The 21,828-nt window shown below is 39.6% G+C and overlaps 1 protein-coding gene across 4 annotated transcripts in view; it reads right to left on the bottom strand.

Annotated features, from left to right (window-relative positions):
* LOC139752705 (CCR4-NOT transcription complex subunit 2-like) overlaps positions 1-7,052 on the bottom strand; it is a 34,189-nt gene extending 27,137 nt beyond the window's left edge. For 2 of the 4 annotated variants that reach the window (XM_071668523.1, XM_071668524.1), the window contains exon 1: positions 6,925-7,052. In XM_071668523.1, coding sequence (XP_071524624.1) covers positions 6,925-6,963 — 39 coding nt within the window. In that variant the 5' untranslated portion in view covers positions 6,964-7,052. Of the gene's footprint in view, positions 1-6,358 lie in introns of all 4 variants that reach the window. The other 2 variants (XM_071668526.1, XM_071668525.1) reach the window with 2 other exon arrangements.
* Positions 7,053-21,828: the final 14,776 nt, after the last annotated feature.

Here is a 21,828-nt window from a genome sequence, read left to right as displayed (position 1 = left end):
AATGTGTGGTGTGAGGTGGTTTGATCGAGTAAGTAACGTAAGGGTATGAGAAATGTGTGGAAATAAAAAGAGCATGGTTGAGAGAGCAGAAGAGGGTGTTTTGAAATGGTTTGGGCACATGGAGAGAATGAGTGAGGAAAGATTGACCAAGAGGATATATGTGTCGGAGGTGGAGGGAACGAGGAGGAGTGGGAGACCAAATTGGAGGTGGAAAGATGGAGTGAAAAAGATTTTGTGTGATCGGGGCCTGAACATGCAGGAGGGTGAAAGGAGGGCAAGGAATAGAGTGAATTGGATCGATGTGGTATACCGGGCTTGACGTGCTGTCAGTGGATTGAATCAGGGCATGTGAAGCGTCTGGGGTAAACCATGGAAAGCTGTGTAGGTATGTATATTTGCGTGTGTGGACGTATGTATATACATGTGTATGGGGGTGGGTTGGGCCATTTCTTTCGTCTGTTTCCTTGCGCTACCTCGCAAATGCGGGAGACAGCGACAAAGCAAAAAAAAAATAAAAAAAATAAAAAAAATAAAGCATAAAGGACATAACCGACAATATTCAATAATTTTCTCAAAATCACTGTGCAGCCATTGTGAGTTACTCAATTACACATATTCAGAATCAAAAGAAGAACTCATCAACCTCAATGAAAGTAATATCATTGAAATCAACTGCTAATGCATCTCATTTCAACCATTTCCCACTGTCCACGTCTACTTATTTCTAGATATCTGACCTGCCAAATTCCAATACATGGACCGGACAGTTTACTACATTCTTTGAAATTGATAATTACCACCACAGAACACGCAATCTGTAGCTAACATTTAACCAATACTGTAATGCTAGTTTCCCAAAAATGTGTTTATATCTGCAGCTGGGTTACTTGTTTTGTGATATTAGGTAAGATTCATTTACTAAGCACCAATTTACAGAGGTCTTCTCATTTTACACTGTCAAAAATCTTTTTTAATTCTCTTTAAGAGCTTTATTGAACAAATCAATTCACACATATTACTTAACAGAAAACAGTACAACAATTTCAAAAGAGAGTTGAAGTTATAATACTTTGTTCTTTATATCTTATGAAACTAAGTTCACCAACTTAGTAAACAAGATAAATAGCCCCAAATTCCCATTCACACAAATTCTAAGGTAAGGAGGAACAGTGATTTAGGAGGAAACTTCTAATGTAAGCAAGGGGTGGTTTTTAAGAGGTGTTACTGTTTCCATAACATATGCATGAATGGGGAGGCAGCCAGTCCTGATATTAGGGCAACAAAAATTCACATTATTTAAAGTAAATTACTAAGGAAGAAGGTTACACCTCGACAAGTGTTTAATGTAGATAAGACTGACTTACTTTGGAAGAAAAGGAATGCCAGCCAAGACATTTACTATCAAGGAAGAAAAGACTGCTTCAGGATTCAATCAGCCAATGATTACATGATGCTTCTACTTTGAGAAATGCCAAGGAAAATTTTAAGCTTAAGCCCTTACTTATGATTCATTCATAATATCTCAGGACATAGAAGGTTATGTGAATTCAGTTTGATCTGTTATCTGGCATTCTAACCAGAAGACTTGGGTCACCTACAGTACTTTTTGTAAATGGTTCTGGCTCTTTCTGTCCAGTCATAGATGACTACTGTGCTCTTAATCATGTCAGGCAAGCTTTAACTTCTAACAGGGATGAATGTTAGGGTTGAGTTTCTGCCTAAGACACCATTTCCTCTTCATCTCATGAATCAGGGTATTACTGCCATCTTCAAGGCATACCACCCAAGGCCATTCCACTAACACCTACATGGTAGAGATGGGAAGGGTTAGTCTTCGTTATGTCACTGCGTTATGAATGGAAGTCAAACCCATGACAAGGTATGGTGTTTGGGGTACGGTATGGTCCAAGTATGTATATGGTTTTATAGGTTTTGGGCAAGCTGAAACAATACCCCAGATTCAGCAGACAACTGTAACTCTTGCCAACAATGTTGCCTTTGAAAAAATTGAAGAACAAAATGTGCCTGAGTTGTGAAGTCTCAGTCTGAGGACCATACCAATAAGGAACCCATGCTGGTAGAGGCAGGAATATTTAAAGAGGAAAGAACTGATACATCTGCCACCACACACCAATCTAAGGCCACGGTCTCTGAAAATATGATGGATGGCCTTAATAAATGAAATGAATCTCAACAATAAACATGACCTCATGTCACCAGTACTTACAGATGCTTAATGTGGCTAATGGGAGACTTTTTAGAAAAAAAGGTGTGTCACACAGCTTTTCCAAAAAGCCTAAGAGAACTTCTCCAACTCCAGGTGAAACTGATGACAAATCAGGAAATTCAGGGGATGATTTCACACATCTACCTTGACAAATCAGTATCAGATCAAGCTGACGTGATGTCCCTTAGCTTGACAAAACTAGTGGAGCCCAAAGACTAACACAACCATAACATCTTAGATAATCTGGTAAATTATTTGATACATGTATGGGCTCTCATTATATTTTTCCACAGTATAGAACTTTATACACACTAATCAATTAAAAAAAATCTTTTTCACATCAAAAATATAAATAGAACAAGAGAAATGGTTTCTTTTACTATAAAATACCTATGACATTTTATGGGCAACTATGATGAGTGTTATTTTCTCCAGGTATGTTGTCAGGTTGCTAATGGCATCCAAGGACTTGTTAGGAGGTGCAATCATACATAAGCGAAGAATTCAAATGAGAGTGTGAAGGTTTAGAGCCATCATCATGGCTCTATGGTAAAATGGCAATGCCATGTTTCATGTGAACCCAAAAGAAAAAGTGCACTTATTGGTTGTGAGAATTATTTTCATTAAAGATTCCTTATATGGACCATTTTAAAAATGAAAAAGTAATGTGTGGAAAGTATGTGTTTGCTCTCACTTTTAGCAAAGACTAGTGTCATTTGTTTTTTTCCTAAAAAGGAAAAAGTGGCAAAACTAAACATAAATGCAGACAATAATTCTAGTACTGTGCATATAAAAAGTACTATTGCACATGTGCCTTAAATCAGTAAAAGTACGAGTCCCAATGTCAAACTCTCATAAAAGTAGGCTTGGTTTAAGTATGACCAGATAAACTGAAGGGCCAGCAAGTGAAGCCCTCTGATCAAAGGCCAGGTATGATTATCATTGGCTTGGCAGCTACATTAATTATTCAGCTATCAAGCAAAACTAACTGAAGCAGAATCACTGTCTTTTGAGTATTTTCAAAAAGAAAAAGTGCAAATAAGGTATACAAGTACTCTCATTTCTAACATGCACTACACTGTCCTCTTCTCTTTTAGAAATACTACTTGCCCTTTCCTTGCATCTTTCAAAAAAAAGTATTAACAGTGGACAATCAAAATCATTTAGAAACTGGAGGGTTGTATCAAAATGTCCAGTTATTCTTTTTCTTCTCCCAAGGTGGGCAACTTGGTCTTAGTTATTTTCTGACTTAACTGATAACTGCTTTAATCTATACTTTATACAGATCGTTGTGTTGACCTAAATAATCTATAATGGTAAAAAAGGAACAAGGGGTGCTTGTGCATGAGATATGATGGTTTACTTCTAGGTTTTTTTGCTTAAAAAAATGGTGGCATTTTGTTTGAATCATTACCCATTATCATCTCTGAAGACCTCTGCTAGGAAATGTTAGGTTTGGTTAGGTAGAGTAAGACTGGTCGCTTTCAGTTTTTCCATATATTTCCCGAAGAGGTTTTCATGGGATGGATCTGTTGATTTCTTCCTGTTTCACCTACTTTTACATCAGCATCTACATTGAACAGTTTTCTAGAACCATATCATGCTAAGCTTATAAACATTACTTTTGTAATGAATGAAAGCACATTATAGAAAAATTGAAAAAAAAAAAAAAAAAAGACTCAAAGATACTTAGTCAGGGATACATAAGTTTTCACTGAACCCTCTCAATGGATGATCTTATAAACATTAAAAAGGTGATGAAAAATATCTAAAGCCCATATTGTATAGCATTCAATACAAGTGATCATCAAATTCTCACCTTACGAGGGTGAGATTCTCAAAGGTAAAGCGAGTTGCCAGCTATCAGTGCAACAACCAAATTCTTTAACTTCTTTGATGCAACTGGTGCTAATTTTTTCCATGGGGTCAATTCAAGAACTGTTTGGTGTTTGGCAACCATACTTGGACAGATACAGCTGATCTGGTACAAACAAGAGGTAGGAAACTTGAAACAAGATCTTGCATATACGTACTTACATCAGTAGTCTTTTAAGTGTAAATCAACCCTGTTTTTCCCTGACTCTCATACCCCTCTTCACTATCAAGTTCTCTACAGTCATAAAATAGGGGAAAAATGATAAAATTTCTATTCAGGTATGCCATGAAACATGTTTGGAACACATGTAATTTTACTTTACAACAGTAGTGCAGCCCTGGAGTAGTCTTTAAGAGCTTTCTACCCCCAAAGCAGGGATAGGCCCAGGTTGCTGGGATGACTTAGTTGATCAGGCTGTTTGAAGCTGCAGCCCACATACCTATCATAGTGTGACTGGCATGGTAGACTTTGTTAATATACGTTCAAGGCCTTCTTAAACTTCTCTAATGCATCCCGTGGTGTTTCTGATACTTACAGGGAAACACCATCACTAGGTATGCATCAACACAACCTTTGTAATTTTCAGCTGTTCCAATTAATTCAGTTCCTTTGCTACTCTAATGGGCCATGAAAGACTTCTGAAAACTTTCTAATTCTGTAATTTCACCCTCCACGTAGGATGATGTTTACACTCAAGTATTCCATTTGTGAGAATAAAGTAAAAGGAAGGAAACATGATTTAAGAGCATTATGTTTATTCTACAGTTATAAGTCAAAGGTGGGGAAGGCTATGAAGCCAAGGGAAAATGTGGAGTTAACAAATATAAAAGTTCGGCAAAAAAATTGTAGGAATCAATATTCTATATCAGGGAAAAATCTGAAATTATGTAATGGGTGGTGAAACAATAATCAAGAGAACCCATAAAAAACCTCACCCAGCTTCTCCTAGTCGATAGTAATTATCTTATTTTTATGTTATCAGAAAATATCCATTATCTCATCCCAAGCAGTTGCTGACCATGGTTTTTGCTTCTGTAGATTAACAGACCCCACTGATGATGCATTCATGAGATCTAATCCAACTTTAATTATAGGTTAATTAATGTAAAAGTTGCTTAATTATCTTTATCAAGAGAATCTATGAAAACCTTCCCTAATTTCTCCTTGCAGCCCAGACTCACATAAAACTTCTTTATTACAGTCACAATATACAAGTTAATTTGGTAAGGTTTACTGGTCTGATTGCTTTAACACATTTTTTCAGTGCTATGATATTGTTACAGATAAATGCTCTTTCAAGCATCCACTGGACTTTAAAACTTTCATGCGGAAATCTGGATTTTTGTTTCACACATCAAAAAGTTGGTATTCCATAACACCAAAATACAGTGATGTGCACCCAAATATAAGAAGACTGCATTAAGGTCAGTGAAATACACCTGTAATACCATTGGACCCCCAGCTGACTAATGAAATCAAAGTTTATACTTGCGGGTTGTTTTTCTTTAAGTGTTTTTCTGATTTCGCTTTGGCAAGTCCAATCCGATGATGTGATACTTTTTGGGTCATTAAGATTCACAAGTGATCAAAGCAATATATTCATCAGAATTTCCAATTCATGGAGTTCAGTAGAGCCAAATCACTGCTTTTCTGACCCACAACACATCTGGTGAATTATGACTGCACATTGTCTATCAATGCGACACCTGGCGATTGCTGCTAAAGTATTCAAATTGGTGTTGCTCTGTGCATTAAGAACAACTGCCAGATAAAATTTTCAAAATACACAGAGAAGTAAAATGCAGCCATAATATATATAATTTCAGGTAGTATACCGAGTATATCATACCATTACAGGTGTACTTCACCAACTTCTGAATTCAACCTATACTTCTTTGTATTCCTGTATATCGGTGTTTGTGAAGACCCTCAGTGAGTTAGTTGTAAAAATCTTGGTACCTGAAATGTTTTTTCATCTGCATGAAGTCAATAAATCCAGTGTTAAGTGTTCCAAGGAAAGCAAACAATTACTGAGAAATATATCTCCCTTTCTTGATATATGAAAGCAATGTCTTACTCTGCAAAATTCTGGCTTTTTAAACTCAAAAGGAAAGAGTGCTACCATTAAATATAACTTTTCATTTTTCATATCATGAACAGCATGCTCTTGTATTTTGTTTGTTAATACTTTATACAAATAAGGATTTCAATAATGAACATTTGTCTGGACTTGGAAATACCATGTATCTACATACCTTAGTACATCTTGACCTTTCCAAACTTCACATGTGGAAAGAAGCTGAGCTCTGCAAATACTTCTGAGCACGAAATCTCAAAATCTGAGTTCACTCATCAATAATCTTTCTTAATATTTGCTAGTTTATGAAGTCTGTGTCTTGCGAAGATCTACCGACCTTGAACCTAGGATAATGACCAATGGTAACAAAATACTGTGCACTTTTACATCCAGTGTCTTCACTTCAACAATGGTATACGATCCTTTATATTCCCACTGTAGAGCAAACACATCTACGGTTCATAAAAATACATAGAGTGAGGTAACCTAACCCAACTTTTCAGGGATCAAAATGTTAGTGTCCAGGCCAGGTTAACCATGAAAACATACGTCCTGGGACCTATCACATCAGTTATATTTCCATACCAGGTCAATCCTGTCAAAATATCATAACCATAGAGTCACACTGAACCCCTAAACAAACCCTTTTGGCTCTGGGTTAGTACGCTACACCGGACTGAAGGGGCCCGAAAAGGAAAATTCCCATAGAAATATACTCGTTGCTGCCTTGCCTGAGAGACTTACAAGCCTCGGATACTGCGAATTGTACTCTCTATTGTCCATAGTTTAGGCCGGCATGTCGGAAAAACACCGAAGGACGGTATAATAGGGGTTATTCACGCCTATAAACAAGAATAGAATATGAAGGCTTACACTGACAGACAATCCGAGATCAACAAACCAACTATTGCCATCTGTTGGAGGCTACACCAACTACACTCTCGGCGCCAGGTTTGAATATAAGTATGTTATTTCATTTCAATTTCACGCAGCACAACCCCTCTACACTGAAAGTCTCTAATTCTATTTTTATAAAGTGTACACCGAAGTAGGTCAAAGAGTTTAAGAAAGTTTGGGCATGGGTTATGAGGTTGTGCTATACTACAAAAATGGACTGCTTGGCAACTGTTCATCCCCCAGATGACTGAGACAGCTGTTGTCAAAATTTCTATTGTAAATAAAGATTAGCGTAGCTATAGATCTATACAAAATTTGTTAACAAGAGAGACTCTTTGTACAAAGTAATTTTATAAGTACATGTAGCATATTGTTACATGGCGTCGAAAAGATGAATTGGTGTACAGTTTCAAGAAGTGAACCACCTATTTCTGGAGGAAAATTATGCTGGTTTGAATAAACCAAAATAAACCATTATCTGCATAGAAGATTGAATTTTCGTATGATGATGCATTTAAATACTTCACGTGGACTGATAACTTCAACGCTGAAGCATCACAATCCAATAAGAAAGACTATGATCATTTCATGGCCTGCATTTCATTTTCCTGTTTTTGGATAAAAACATTCAACTGGTCGGTAAACCATCTGAACTATTTCCAAATCAAACTTTTGTAAATATCTACAGTTTGATTTCGATTGTAGATTATGTATCGGATGGCGAATAGACAAAAATAGTTTTACCATTTTATTGTGTTCAGTTCCAATCCCCTCCTGTACGACCATTTGTATCAAAAGTAGTTATAAGAATTCACTACATCAGATTACCATTTTGCAATTACTACCCTGAGGATTTGTGTGGGTACGTGATTTACTGCAGACTCTCGTTACAATCTATCCTGATCATGCATAACATAATCACTTATCTTTCAGGCTTTCTAGAATGGTACGACCCTTGAACACGATGGTTCGACCCTTGAACACGATGGTTCGACCCTTGAACACGATGGTTCGACCCTTGAACACGATAATACGACCCTTGAACACATATTACAACCCTTGAACACGATGGTACGACCCTTGAACACATGTAACAACCCTTGAACACGATGGTACGACCCTTGAACACATGTTACGGCCCTTGAACACGATGGTGCGACTCGAGCACATATTACGACCCTTGAACACGATGGTACGGCTTTACGAGCCCTAAGTATGATGACCGTCTTTGACCTAACCTTGAAAGATCTGGGTAAAGGCCAGTGCATTATATCCAAGGGTCACGTCGTCGTGCTCAAAGGTTGCATCACCGTTATCAAGGGGCTAAATATGGGGAAATCAGAGTTCTTTGGAAATGTCTAAACCCCGCTCTCCACGCGCTGTTGCTTCCCATTCTATCTTACTCTAACACTGCGTGTCCATTAGACGGTGTATCAAAACCTATTTCGGTATGAAATAAAACTCCCTGACCTAAATTATGCAAGACTGAACAAACTTCGTAAACTAGTTTATAAGTGTTGAAAATTAGAATTAACTACCAAACTTTTCTGAATCAAAGAATAAAGGCCGTAAATATATTCAACACGGAATTTCAAATACTATTGTTATATGCTTATATAGGATTGATATGTGATAACAGTCTTATTACATCCATTTACGAAATCACGTTATCATTACATAAAGCAATGAAACGATGCGACCGCTGGTTAAAACAGAAATGTCTAATGGGTTATATTTTCCTACTGGTTGCGTCGCAAATTCTTATCTGATCTTAAGTGGGGGTTGATTATCAATATATAATCGTCTTCCACTCACGCTGACGGTTTCTACATGTTTTTAAGTTTAATGGCTGCTATTTGTTATTACTTTCCCTCATTATGTGGAGAGGATTTGACAATGCGAGGCCCCGTTCTTGTAAGACACAAATTACAGGAGTCTATGTGTGAAAAGGACCTGACATTCATGTAGTACCCGTGTTATTTCCAGACCATCACACAGGGAATGAAGGTGAAGTAAGGATTATTGTAACAAGGTGGCATGTCTTCCCAGACTATTGGGCAGCTCTGCACCTCGCTAGATTGAGTTTGGGGGAACTAGGTTCTCCCTTTGGGCATAAGACCCATTCCACCGCAATGATAACAAATATATATATATATATATATATATATATATATATATATATATATATATATACTGTAGTCCAAATTCGGTATTTTGGGCTCTACCCTCTGAACACATAGGTCAGTCAGTAGCCTAGGAGCTCATTCATAAACAAGTAGATCTATGAAACTTTTATGATCATAAATATGGACGATGGCGTAAGTTTGAACGTATTCTCTCTCTTTTTTTTTTTTTCTGTTGGAAGGCCTAACACCCGTTTATCGATCAGCCCTATAAGGGAGGATGAACAGCTGCTAATGGAAGTGGCGCGGCTGTCCGCGGGAGCCATGGGTAGGGAGAGTAATCACACGGCAGAGGAAAGGACGGGCCTGGGTGGCAGCTGTCGAGTGACGAGGGATCACAGCCTCATCATGGACTATGGCGTCACTACCATTATGCCAGTGTTCTCTATTTTCATGTGGCTTTCTCATTCTGATAGGAATATTTTCACCAAAGTGTTCTTATCTTTGAGAGAATACCTTGGAGATATTAAGCACAAGGAAAAGCATTTCTTGACGGATTAAAAAAGAATTGAACTGGTCAGGTTTAATGACAAATGGAGTGTGCAGATATTTTCAAATTTAGCATTTATTGCTAAAACTCTAGGTGGTGAGGGCTTCGATGATCATGTAATTCATTATGATATACCCTTTAATAAAAAATGGCTACATATCTTTAGAGTCTAAATTAGGTATATTAAGTATCTGAAATTATGACAGAACAGGTTCGGAAGAAGAACGCATTAATTCTTACTCAACAATATTACTTTCTCCAACAAACTCTGATACGATCTTGATATGCAGAAACAGTCCTCAGATGATAAAAGATTTAATCATATCGCCGAGAGATGAGGCTGGCAACAGTTATCACTTCAGTTGGATGTTGTGTCTTAGCTGATGTAGGTTTTATTGGGCTCAAAACTCAACGGCGCTGAAACTGTTAAGTGAACGGACTGACAACAGCCACATAACTGTTAAGTAGAATAACTGGCTATGCTATTGTGACTGTCTGGCGAAAAGAGTAGTTATTAGGACCATGAGCGTCGAGTGAACGGACTGCAGTGTCAAGTGGACAGACTGGCAATGACGTTTATAGAGTTAAATCATATAACAGAGTACAGTAACATGACTCTCTGGAACAAAAGCATAGTAGTAACAATAATAGCACTGTCAGCATAGCGCTTCCGTAAGGCTTGTCTGAATACTGAAGCTGAATTGGTTAACACGTAAATTTTCTCAATGTACCAGAAAAACAGCAAGAGAGGAGTGTGAAAACTGATCATGGCATTTACCTTGACCAAAAAGTTTTGAAGGTTCAGTTGCCTTGTATTGTGTCTAGACTTAAAGACTGCGTGAGTTGCCCTGAAAAGTGACTCTTCCCGCTACGTTTTGTGTGTGAACAGAGTTGAAAGACGATGTCAGTGACGTAGAACGCCAGACCCAAGTGTTGTTCCTCTCAACAATGTTGAATTTGAGCGAGACAGCGCCGTGCACGTGATATTTCCCTGCAATAAAGAGGACCCATCCGAGGTCAAAGCTAAACTAGAAATTATAACCACAACAAATCCCAGCAACGAAAGCTAAATAACGATACGACACGTTTGCTAGGCTGTTACTGTGATATTTTACTGCATACTGCAAAGCTACCGTGGCAGGCATTTTAAATACAGACGAGCTGGGTTAGATTTTGTTAAGACAATGAAATGTATGGTCACGTATTTCCACATTTCATCTAAGTTATCAGGATAAAAGACGTCAATTTTTTCCGCATATATATATATATATATATATATATATATATATATATATATATATATATATATATATATATATATATAGACGGTGTGACCGAACTCCGCCATCCTATATGACTCACTTCAGCCCGCAGGGGCATTGCTGTGGAAGGCGGCCTCTGGATCAGTTCATTGTACACGACAGCAAGATGGTGGATGTATGTAAATGAGACCATTGTTCTTCTGTTCCTAAGGCTAACTGGCTAAAGTGTGTATCAGTCTTTTCAATCACATAACCTCTGGTCCTTTCTGGGGCCCCTCCCGCAGCTTCAAAACTAGGCTATATGCAGTAGCAAGAAAATGATGGACTCATTCGAAGTGAGAAGTTCTTCGACGAGACTAGGCATATTTCCATGTGATTATTATATAACCTCGTCCGAAAGTGACTCTTTACTCGCGGCGTAACCAAAAGCAGGAGGAGTCCGGCAGCGACAGCTATTGCGTATGAATACAATATTATACACAACTACCTCTGTCTTAGCGAGGTAGCGACTGGAAAAGATAGTATCACACACACACACACACACACACACACACAAACACTTTCACACACAAACACACAAACAAAAAACTTACCCATGCTTTACACTTCAGCAACCTCTACTCACAGATCCCCATCCCTACCAAATTTAACACTGGCCAAACATATACACGCTGAAATAAACCAATAAAACGACAAGTAATTTGCATCCGACCTCGTAACTGAGAAACCGCACTCCCCAGACAAACGCGAGTCACCTCCTACTTACGGTAACTCTGGACATCATCCATCATCATCACAACACAACAGCGTTACAACATATCAACAGATCCTTCATGCCACGATACAACTACCATAGAGAAGACACCTACCCCTTTCCACAAGGCATATAAAAGCACACACAGCAGAACTCTTACGACTTGTGACTTGTGGTCCTGACCGACGATGAGCCTACAAAGGATAGAAGGGACTCCTTGGGGCCGGAAGTATATTCTTATAGATTGCTATGCTCCTTATCGTGCAATGACAATGACAACCTCGCCGAAATGACCTCTCGCTCAGGGTGCAACCGTAAGCAAGCAGGTAGATACCCTCATCTTTTACAATCAAAGATTTTCATTTTTTTTTTTTTACGTCCGTGAAGCGTTTTGACCTACAATTTTTTTCTTGCAGTTAATGATCTGCTGTGTATACCGCCGTTATCATTTATTACCGCTGATGTAATTGTCAGCCACTGGCCCGTGACAGACACATAAGTAATAGTCGCTTGACGGTCATGGTCGCGCATCGGCCTGAAGCGCGTGATGGCGGAAGTAAGTGCGCAGTTGCTGCTGCTGCTAGCCTAGCTGAGCACGTTTACGGCGGGTGGTGAGGAACGTGTTCTTTTGTACTGTTGGCAGAGCGTAATCACAGAATAAATGTAGATAAGAGTAGAAAACAATTTGTTTGAATTTACATACGCAAACCAATTTATTATTAATATTTTTTTCAACCACTTCTTGGTCCTCTGCAACATTGTTCTTCATGTTTGAAGCGGTTGCTAAAGACTCTAATGTCTTTGATACTAACAAATGAAAGCCACTTTAACCACACACATATTTCGAACAGGATGGTGAAAATAAAAACTTTAGCTGGAAAGAAATACAAGTGGAAACCGTAAATTTAAGGATGTGCTACAACGGAGTTTACTGGCGGTAAAACGCTTTCGAAGGAAACTTAAACTACTTCTTACACCAGAGGATGAAGTACAAGCGACAGTCATTGCCTGTATGTCTTTTCTCCATAACGATTCATTGATACACTTTACGGGACGAAGGAACGCAATTGGATACCGCACGACCATGGCACTGGATCATCGCTCATGTGAACTATTTCTCCCACGAAAGTCCGGCTAATCTTGCACGAAAAATAATCAAACCGATTCACACGGGAAGTCTCAAGTCTCTTTCCTTGCATAGAAATATACTCCATCCCCCAACACACACACATACACCTACAAGGGGCGTCGGAATGGATTATCACCAGTCACATACCGCAGGGTTCGGTCCCTGAGACCAAAGTTCTTGATCTATGTGAATGACTTACCAGAAGGACTGGCATGTTGGCCTGATTCATGGTTGATGAAATTCAGCATGAGCAAGTGCGAAGTGATGAGGGTGGGACAGGTGTATGTGTGATAGGGGCTTGGAGTTGACATCGTCCCTATTCCACCGTGACACACGTTAGGAAAACTGTAGACTAATTGTCTGCTGGTAAATATTACAATAATATTCACGTAAAAGGGAAATTCAGTAAGCCGTTCACGGCTTACATTAGGCTAAATCAGCAAAATGCCTCTCAAGTTTGGCCACCGCACTTTAGAGAGCAGAAAGAGCTATTACAGAAGGTGCAAAATTAAGAGTTGAGTTACAGGAAAAGGCTAGAGGCCTTTAATTTACCTACCATGGAGGAGAGAGGAGTGAGGGATGACCTAACCACACAACTTTTAAATCTTTAAGCTGGACTGATGACGGAGACAAATAACATTTCTACTAATGTAGAAATAGAACAATCAGACAACATAGCATGAATTCAACGAGATACTTGTCGAAAAAAAACCGTAAATAAGCAATTTTATGAGAGCATTAGATAAAATGGAATAAACTGAATGAGGAAAAAGTAGCACAGATACATACAGAAATTCAAAAAGTTACGTGACTGTAGATGACGTTCAACAGACAGAGGGCCCTAGCCGAACAGTACAGTTTAGGACAAATAGGTTATAATCACACACACACACACACACACAAAGAGTTACTTCCACTGATCAATACATCAATTATACGTTATCAGGCGTCCAAGATTACTGGTTCATATCTATATGCGTTGAAGTGTTTCAAGAGATCAACATCACGAGCAGCTGATAAGTTTTAACCCTAACTGAGCAGTAGAGTTAATACATGACTTTCATTGTGGTTAGCGGTGACGCAGGCAAGCTTGACGTGAGCAAGAGATAGTAAAGATAAGAGGAAAGGACACCACCTAATGGCAACATACCGCACAACCTTGTTTCATCCACGCTTGCATGATAAAAAAAAAAAAAAAGGAATTTTGAATATCACATTCTAGACATATGTTCCGTGACCCACTGAATCCGCAAAGCACAACGTCTCGTCACACCAGTAACGCCAAACTAAGAAGCGACTGAGTTATGTATAGCGAAACGTGATAACGCTCTTTAAGTGTACTGACCTGGTCATTCACACTATATTCGCTGGACAGTTCAGGGAGTATCCACAGTACTATTTAGCCTCGGCACTCAGAAACAAATAATATGTGCTAGGATCCAGATCATGGGCCCCATATGTCCTCACCCGGTGCACAGTACTCCACACTGAAGGATCTCGCTCGCTCCCTTGCTTCCTCCAGAGCAGCCTCAATTGTTTACCAGTATTCGCCCTCGTGGCCTCCACTATTTTTTTCTTCCTTTTTATCAGGTGCCTCGGAGAGGGGCAGAGGGAGAGGCTGGATAGAGTTGGTGAAATGGAGAAACAGATGACAGATGTGGAGATTCAGGTCGGGGTCAACAGCTTTCAGTAATACTTCATCCGCACACTATCTCGTCTACTTCATACATTCCTGTTAACATGAGTAGTATCCCTAATGAATACCATTACCCAGAGAATATAGTACAAGAAATGTCACTGTTAATCGAGGAAATTATTTGTATATACCTAACAATGAAACAAATCCTAGCATCGGTAGGTGAAGGTGAGATGCCACACTGGCTGTGCGGACCAGGGGCGTTAAGGAGACGGAGTGGAGCAAAGGCAATATCACGGTGAGGTGGCTTGCACACACAAACACAATGGAAAGGGAAAGAGGCTGATGAGGTTATGGAAGATCTGATACGCTACTGCTGGTAGTGGTGCTAGAAAGACCAACCAAAGACGCTTGCAGAATTCTAAAGAAAAAAAATTTCCTGACGCGATGGGGAAGGTCAGCGCAGTGGTTGGTACCAGCGTATTGCACCGCCACACACACACACACCAAGAGGCCGCTTTCTCTTAGTACGGACCTTGACCCTGAGCAGAGGTCTTCAGGCGAATCATTCCTTGACTAGAGGCCACAGGAAACTTGTTTTTGCTCCAAGAACCGAGTCAAAGATTACTTATTTTGTCCGCAGTAAATGAGCCAGTCATTAATCTGAGAGCCATAACTTTCTGCCTTTTTATATATCCTATACAATGAAAAGAAAAAAAAGGGCAAAGAAAAACATGAGCATTGGCTAAAATCTCAAAATCACCAAGTTTTACCTTGAGATCCTAAAGGGCAATAAACTTTCAAATAATGCAACTGTAATGAATTTGTTGGTGAATAAAGAAAAGTGATAATGAATTATGGATATTCCAATATATTAGATCTGACAGTCTATTCATGTTATCCAAGACTGGTCATAGATGTGTTTCGGTAAAAAAAAAAAGAACTATAAAATGCGCTACAATATACGACCCACTATGAAAAAAACAAAAACAAATATTAAGCTTTGTAAATAGCCTTACAGAGTTATATATGTATATCCATCATTTACTATTGGTATTCTCCATTTAAGGGCAAATTCATGACTGGTGTTTACGGAATGTTTTGTTCAGTTCAAGGTTCTGAAAATGAAACAAAGTTGTTTCAAAACGTATTAATGAAGATGTTCATAAAACGTGTTTCTTTTCGTCATACTGCAGCACTTTCCAAGCATCACGCACACACACACACACACACACACACAGACACACACAGACACACACACACACACACACACACACACACACACACACACACATCCTCCCCTCCAGTTTTTACTTTTCCAAATTCATAAAAGAAATTCATAGATCTACCAGTTTATGAGGCGTAAGTATATAAAAGCAAACTAGACATCCACTTTGATCTAGCTGGAAATTTGCCTTCGTTGTCAATCTGCAGGACAAACATCTACATAACTCAAGTTTTGTCGTGAAGCACACGCATACACACATTTATATAGCTTACATATACGTAACACACACACACACACACACACACACACACACACACACACACACCACTTTACATATGAAATCACACCTTCAGCCTCCCGCGATCCAGAAAGAAAAGGAGGTAATGTCCAAAATGAAATAAATAAATATTGGACACTTCTAACACGGTATGATCATGGTGACTGTCCGCTTCGGGGTTCGTTTATATTTCATGTATGCATTGTTTGGTCGTAAAGCAGAATTAAGTCCTGTTTCACTTGACGCATCTTGTGTTTTAGCCTGCTGAAAGTTGTTTTACTTCTTGAAGTGTTTATTTTTTTTTTGTGTGTGTGTTGAATGTTTCATTCACGTGAGGCTATTTTTGAGACTAAAATGTGTGTTTTCATATACGGTCGGGTGTATCCGCTAATGTCCCTGGTATGTGTCTTTGTTTACGTAGTGTATCCTCTTGTGCCCAAGCTGTCTGTTTCTATTTTTCGTAAGTATAGTTTGTTTCTGTTGTGTTAGGTGTTTCGCTGATCAACAGGAAAAAGTGTTACAGTTTGACAAAAGGCCTGGTTACTAAACCTTAGTGAAGGTACACCACAGGCCAAAAGGACGAAAACACTGGAGAATCATATGAAGGACCACTCCTAAGAAGAACCACAACCTTATGTATAATGACCAAACGCCAGAGAAAAATAGACGAGATAACAAACCTGTGGCATCAGGTAAAATTCATCTCGTTACCATGCTCGTCAGCAGGCCTTGTTTACGGAAGATTATCCCTCAGCAACAGAGAGGGAGACAGGAAATAAAAGCAATCATTCTTTTACAACCGGAAAATTCAGACAATTTTCTCCGAAGGCAACGGTAGAGCGGAGGGTTGGTTGTACGCCAGCTTACTGCAACGGTCGAGGCCGTCCCCCCCCTACGAACCCCCCCCACCCAAGGAGCCACGAGGGAATCCCCCAACCTCCCATCTCCCAGTCACAAAGACAGGCTGGCAGACAATTCATAATTTCTCTTCAATCTTTGTCCGTGAAATGAACGTTTCTTTAAATGTAGCAATACTTAATTAACACTTTCCATAGTGTTGAAGTGTAATGTCTTACCCTTCACATCCCTGCCTTAAATAATGTTGTCAGATGATATCAGACGTCAACACACAAGAAATGGGGTTAAGAGGGGTCCTTCAGGGCATTTAGATCCTTAACGACGCTGTATTCTTTTCCGTCAACTCATAACGAAGACACAGCCTAGGAGAAGGTGTTTTCTCAACTCTCGATGTTACCACCTGCTGGTGGTCCTCCAATGCCTGTATATATATATATATATATATATATATATATATATATATATATATATATATATCATACAATGCTCCATCAGCCAGGATCGAACCTGGGACCCCTTGTGCAAGAGGCAGGCATGCCTGCCTCTTGCACAAGGGGTCCCAGGTTCGATCCTGGCTGATGGAGCATTGTATGTTCTATGAAGGTGCGCGTTCATATTCACTTTATTCGTATATATATATATATATATATATATATATATATATATATATATATATATATATATATATATATATATATATGATAATGTACCATCTAGATTGTGCTAGGGCTGATTCATTATCTTTCCAGTTTTGATAACCTCTGAATCACCTCACTCCCACAACAATCCCCTTCCATTCAGTCAACGGTCAAGGAAAATATTCACAGCCTTACCTCCAGTCACCTGCACCTGGACGAGAACATCTGAGAGCGAGATTCAGGAAGATGCAGGACAACAATCACTTGATTATTCTTTAATTTACATACTGTAGTTTACACGACCAATCCAGCCAGCCTCGTCGTCCGTTTTCTGTCGCTGTTCATCTGGCGTCGCTGGTCGACCTTGACATTTTTCCTGTCTAACGCTCTTGCTGTGTTCACTACGTTCACTGACAGGAAGACGCACAAAAGTAAAGATATGCATATGATTTACACATGTGAATATTTATATGCACGGCAAAACAAAGATACAGATACATATCCAAACAGATTGTAAGAGACAATGAGGCAGACCTAAGTCATTCACATTCTCACCACACACACACACATAGGAGGAAAGACATGGGGTATATATATATATATATATATATATATATATATATATATATATATATATATATATACACACAAGGTTAAGACACGGGGCAACACGAGTGTAAAACGTTCTCCCCGTAGCACAAATAATAATCTGAAACAGTAATCACATACATTTTTCTGTCTCGTTGACCTCTATATCTCGGGATCCAACAATAAAACAAATACTGTTAAACAGGAAAATTTTCATGGTCACCACCCAGCGTTAGAAGTAAAGCCAGCACGGCGGAAGGGAAGTCCGCGCTGTGGGGAAACTGAAAGGAACCTTGAGCTGGGGATAGGGTAGTGTCACATCATAGATCAAAATGAAAAGAAAGTATGTCAGTTTGTAGGGAAAAAAATCCTCTGTCAAACGTCAAGGTACAATGAAATCAGGGTTTGGTCTGAGGAAAATGAAAGCAGCGACAGGCCTACGCTTCCAGTATATCACTTTATCCAAACCAACGCACGACCCTCCTCCTCCCGAATGTTCAAATCCCGATACCCCAAAGCCCTCCTTTCTTCCTTCCACATCCCCATCAGGCAGCGAACGACCTGGAAGGGACAATCTCCTATGAAAGCCGGAGGACAAGGGCGGGAAAACTGACCAAATTTAAAGAAAGATTATCTGTCTAAGATGGAAAGATATACTTTGGGTTTCGTGGGTCAATAAGAAAGTATGATTGCCTCTTAAGTCTTGTTTGTTGATGATGAGGTCAGCTGTGTCCACCTACGTCAGCAGACGGACGTTCTGACGCTGAACCCATCAGTTCATCACTTCAACAATGATTATTTTTTCCCCTAAGATCATCATCAATTTATCAGTGTATTTGTCTGACAATTTCACATGGCTGCCATGTCTATGAAACAGATCAGCAGGTGCTTATCCCCTCAGACAGAACAGTTATGGAAAGCAGTTAACACGAACAGCCAAACTGCACTCAACACTCTGATTCATCTGATACAAACACATGGGAATTTCTCGAACTGTTCATGGTACTCGTTTGTGTTGGCTGTCAACAGAGCTTAAAACATTTTAATATATCTAACTTAGATAAGGCTTTTGATATATATATATATATATATATATATATATATATATATATATATATATATATATATATATATATATATATATATATATATATCAAAAGGGGAAAAGGTCGAAATGATAAGGGATTCAGCAGTCTAGGATTATCCAAGAGATTGATAATATCTACTTAAACTCATGATTAAAATTTGGATTTACGAACGGTAGAAACAGACCGAAATTAAGTCATTCTCTCAACACAAATGTAACACGACTGCACCGTCGAGGTGTTGACTGGTAACAGACTGGTAACTGGTAACAGACTCTAAAGTTAACAGCTGTGAAATATATAAGTTGTTCTTCAGGTAACGATCAATAGCCAGGCAGTAACAAGAGGGCTGACCTCTGGGTGTCAAGCAGGAATGAGAGGCTGACCTCTACGTGTCAAGCAGGAACAGAAGGCTGCTGCCCTCTAGGTGTCAGACAGAGTTGCTGCCAAACAAAGGTGTGGTATCTACATGAACACGCACATCTGGCAGCTTGAGTCATAGAGTAACGCTTCGATTCGCGATGAATCACAGAAGTCTTGAACAAAGGTCAGAGGCACAGAGATGATTATACCACTGGAAGGGTATCTAACACACTAACCTTTGATTCCATGGAAAGGTATTGTGAGCTCTGTAATTCTCAAGTCAGGAGCAATATGTTTTGTCTCTCTCGTTTCGCCTGTGCTTTGAACTAGCTGCCCCGTATGGTATGGTATGGTATGGTATGTCTTAGGCACCGTGAAAAGCAGCCATCGTGGCTACCAGACTCCCACTATATGCTGCAAACATCACCGTTTGTGGTAACAAGTTTCTGTTTATCATTTTCAAGGTCCCAGTCAAGTAGAAAAGTGTTCACAAAGACCAGACCTTCGATGAGAAATGAATAAAAAAATGTGCTGAAGATACAGGGAAGTAAGGTGAGAGGAGAAAAAAAAAAATATATGAGTTTTGGTGACACTAGAAAACTGGAAATCTGCCTTTTTTTTTTTTTTTTTTTAGAAAAATAACGCGGATCATATTACTTTCAGGTAGAGGCCTTGCAGTGTATAGTCTGAAATGATCAGGGAAGTTTAACCAGACGCTGGATACAAATCAGTGTGACCTCTGGAGGATCCAAGGATTACCTGAACATGTTTCCAGATCCCTAAGTTGTACCATGAAGAGGACTTTAAAATCTCGTCTCCCACACCGAGCGCTTTCGTGTCATATCTTTATAACAGGGTTGCTAATGGATGAGTCAGCTGGTCTGAGATGTCATCCACATCAAGTGGAAAAAGAATGTGGAGGTACACGCACAAGGTGTCTGCCTACCAGTGGTGTTGGTGGGAACAGCTAGAGGAAACAGCCAGCGTGTGTGTGTGTGTGTGTGTGTGTGTGTGTGTGTGTGTGTGTGTGTGTGTGTGTGTGTTGTTACAGCTTCTCATCACAAAGGGGAGAAAAACACAGCCCCTTGCTACGTGTCAGTACTTCAGGTTGACCTTGGCCGAGATGTACGGATGCATGATGATAAAGTTTCTCTTCCTACCTGGCTTTCAACATTTGCGAATGATTCTAGAGATACTTTAAATATCATGTGATGTCACCCCGCTCTCATATTGCTCTCCTCTCCAGCTGGGTGAGTGGCCTATAAATGATGATGTTGCACGACTGGGTTCCACACGATGACAATATTTCGGGCCATCCCGTCGAGAGGGAGTTGTGTAAGATGACGATCCTCCTGGCTTACGGGGAAGATTCTGAAATAATCATACCTTTTTGAGTATGCCCAGGTACGCCATTACACTTATGCGACTGTCTGGCCCAGGATGCGATAACGGTGAAGAATTGAAGAACACGGCAGGGAAAGACGGAACACGACTTTACGATCCTCAAGTACGACTCTAAGACCCTTAATTACGACAGGAAGACCCTTATGTACGACCACTGGGTAGGACGACCTGTTTTTTGACCTGACCCTTAAGAGTCAAGTGAAAGGTCGTATCGTCGTGCTCAAGAGGTTAACATTACCGATACGTTAAAAAAAAAACAAAGATCTGTGTTAGATTTATCCCGTGAGTGAGAGAAATTCTTCCGCAAGGCATCGTGTGTTTATGTTATGGTTTCTAGGAACCACAACCGTTATGCGACTTTACATGGAAACGAACGGAAGAGGATCTAAGGGGAATTGAGAGTCCAGGTGGGTGTGAGGAGTCTACTGAGGGGGGCCGGATGGGTGTGAGGAGTGTACTGAGGAGCCAGGATGGGTGTGAGAAATGTACTGAGGGGCCAAGTGGGTGTGAGAAGTCTACCGACGGGCCAGGTAGGTGTGACTAGTTTATTTAGGGTTACGATATAATATTTTCCTCTCACCACAAATACTGGGTCAATAGCCTGTTGGTGATGTCACCTTTTAATGCTGTGTGTGTGTGTGTGTGTGTGTGTGTGTGATCATCATATATATGTTACAGGGAGAAAGTTTTACAAGTTTTTATTTCTCTGTAAATATGTGTATGTACACAGATCCCTGTATAAGCAAGGTACCCATTATTCAACCAGTGGAGGATGAACACCTGGGTCGGGTCGACTGCTGCACCCATGACCCAAACCCATGCCAATCCGACCCTATCCGGGCCCGTGCTATTTGAT

This window comes from Panulirus ornatus, chromosome 13, assembly GCF_036320965.1.
Source record: "Panulirus ornatus isolate Po-2019 chromosome 13, ASM3632096v1, whole genome shotgun sequence".
NCBI lineage: Eukaryota > Metazoa > Arthropoda > Malacostraca > Decapoda > Palinuridae > Panulirus > Panulirus ornatus.
This window is presented reverse-complemented; position numbering and strand designations above follow the sequence as displayed.